General features: G+C 51.7%; 1 protein-coding gene across 1 annotated transcript in view; it reads right to left on the minus strand.

The window, feature by feature from the left end:
* The window catches only part of CSF2RB (colony stimulating factor 2 receptor subunit beta), an 11432-nt gene extending 10618 nt beyond the window's left edge, over positions 1-814 (minus strand). Inside the window, exon 1 of the mRNA XM_004700715.2 lies at positions 800-814. Coding sequence (XP_004700772.1) covers positions 800-814 — 15 coding nt within the window. The remainder of the gene's footprint in view (positions 1-799) is intronic.
* Between the last annotated feature and the right edge of the window lie 962 nt (positions 815-1776).

The raw sequence follows: 1776 nt of genomic DNA on the forward strand, positions 1-1776 counted from the left end.
GTGCGCCTCCCCAACCCCCTTGCCCCCCTACACACCCCACAGTAACTCAGAGGCAGTCTGACCTTGATGAATTCCCTCAAAGTCTCTGGCCTATATGTCCATGTTGGGGAATCGCTGGATGTGATGTAGCCCACAGGACGAGGATGTCTCAGGCCTGGGGCTCACCCTGCCCGCTCCATTTATTGGCATCAACCCCCCCCCCCCCCCCCACCCAAATACCCCCCCCTAGAGGCTAGTTCCCTGTTCTCTGGGCTGGGGATTTCCTCATTTCTTTTCCTCAAGGCCCCGGGAAGTACCCGGGAGAGCTTTCTCTGTTCACCGTGATTGAGCAGACTCCCTCAGCAGGTAGATGGGCTGGGTGGGCAGGGCTGGACTCAGCCACCCTGTGCCTCTGCCACGCCCATTGGTGGCCTGAGCAAATGAAACCACGCTGCGTCTGTCCCGGGTCTGTGGAACCCAAGCGGAGGCTGTGGTTGGCTGCACACATGCTCAGGAAAGAAGAGGCTTGGGGAGCTTATTTGGAACTGGGGGAGAGATTCGTCCCCTTAATTATCTGAAGGCTGGGGACTGTTGTCCCGGGGCAGGGTCGTGAGTGTCTGGGTGCATCTCTGTGTCTAACTGGAGAATTCCAGAATTTCCACTGGTCTCCTCCCAGATGGGAATACCCCACGTGGGAAGGGAGCCATTCATCCTATGAGAGGCTTTCCACAATTCCAGTCAAAGGCTAACTCATGGGTTTACAGGAACTGGGACTGGGGGGCGGGGGACAGGTAACAGAAGTTCAAACTCAAAATCTCACTGCCACAGAGTCCATTCCGCGAGCTCAGAGGACAAGCTAGGATGGCCCCTGTGGGTTTTCAAGGCGGTAACTCTTTGCTGGAACTGGAAACCTCATCGTCCTCATGGAGCGGCTGGTGGGTTGGAACTGCTGACCTTGTGGTTAGCAGCCCAACATAGAACCCCCTATGCCACTGGGGCTGCGAGACAAATGACTGAGACTGAAAGAAATAATAAGTAGGCTCAAGCCATTAACAAAGGTCTTTCAAAGATCTTGTAGATAAGGAGGTGTGCTACACACACACACACACACACGAATAGATAGATTTCTTGTCCTATGCAAGACTTGACTGTATGTGGACAGAAGAGCCACTTATTGCTATAGAATGAGGGCATGTTCAATAAGAAGAAGCCTGTCCGTTTAAATTCCCATTGCACACCATTTCCGAGGGTTAACAATTGAAACCAAAAACAGCGGGTGAAAACGCATTGTCCTTGCCAATCCTAGAAGTGACTATCTTCAAATTATTGAAGCTTCAGGGCAGCAGAAGCCAGGGGAGAGAAAGCTTGGTCGATGTCATGACAGAGGAGCAAAACAACCCTTTTACTATGTGAACATCACTAAAGCATGGAGCCAAGGAGGACCCATCTACAGCCTCCCGCTTAGGGACACTTGAGACCCGACTGCTGTACTCTGAAAGATGAGTACAAATGAATGAGCCGTCAGATACTGCACGCTGAAACTTCACACAGGTAGAAAGTCCGTGGGAGAACATTTGAGCAACCACAGCCATGTAAAAGAACAGACTGTCTCGCAGCCCACAGAGCACAGCCCAGAACACCACCAAAACAGAGTTCTTGGCCTTCGAAGCCCGAGACCCATGATTTAAAAAACAAAACAGAAACCCAGTAATAGTTCCAATCACTGAGTGAACTCCACAATTGAGCGTGTTGGAGACTCAGACGGTGAAGACAAAGGAGTCCCTTCGGATCCAGGGG

Source organism: Echinops telfairi, unplaced genomic scaffold (assembly GCF_000313985.2).
Source record: "Echinops telfairi isolate 266 unplaced genomic scaffold, ASM31398v2 ScPeMD7_2;HRSCAF=8, whole genome shotgun sequence".
NCBI lineage: Eukaryota > Metazoa > Chordata > Mammalia > Afrosoricida > Tenrecidae > Echinops > Echinops telfairi.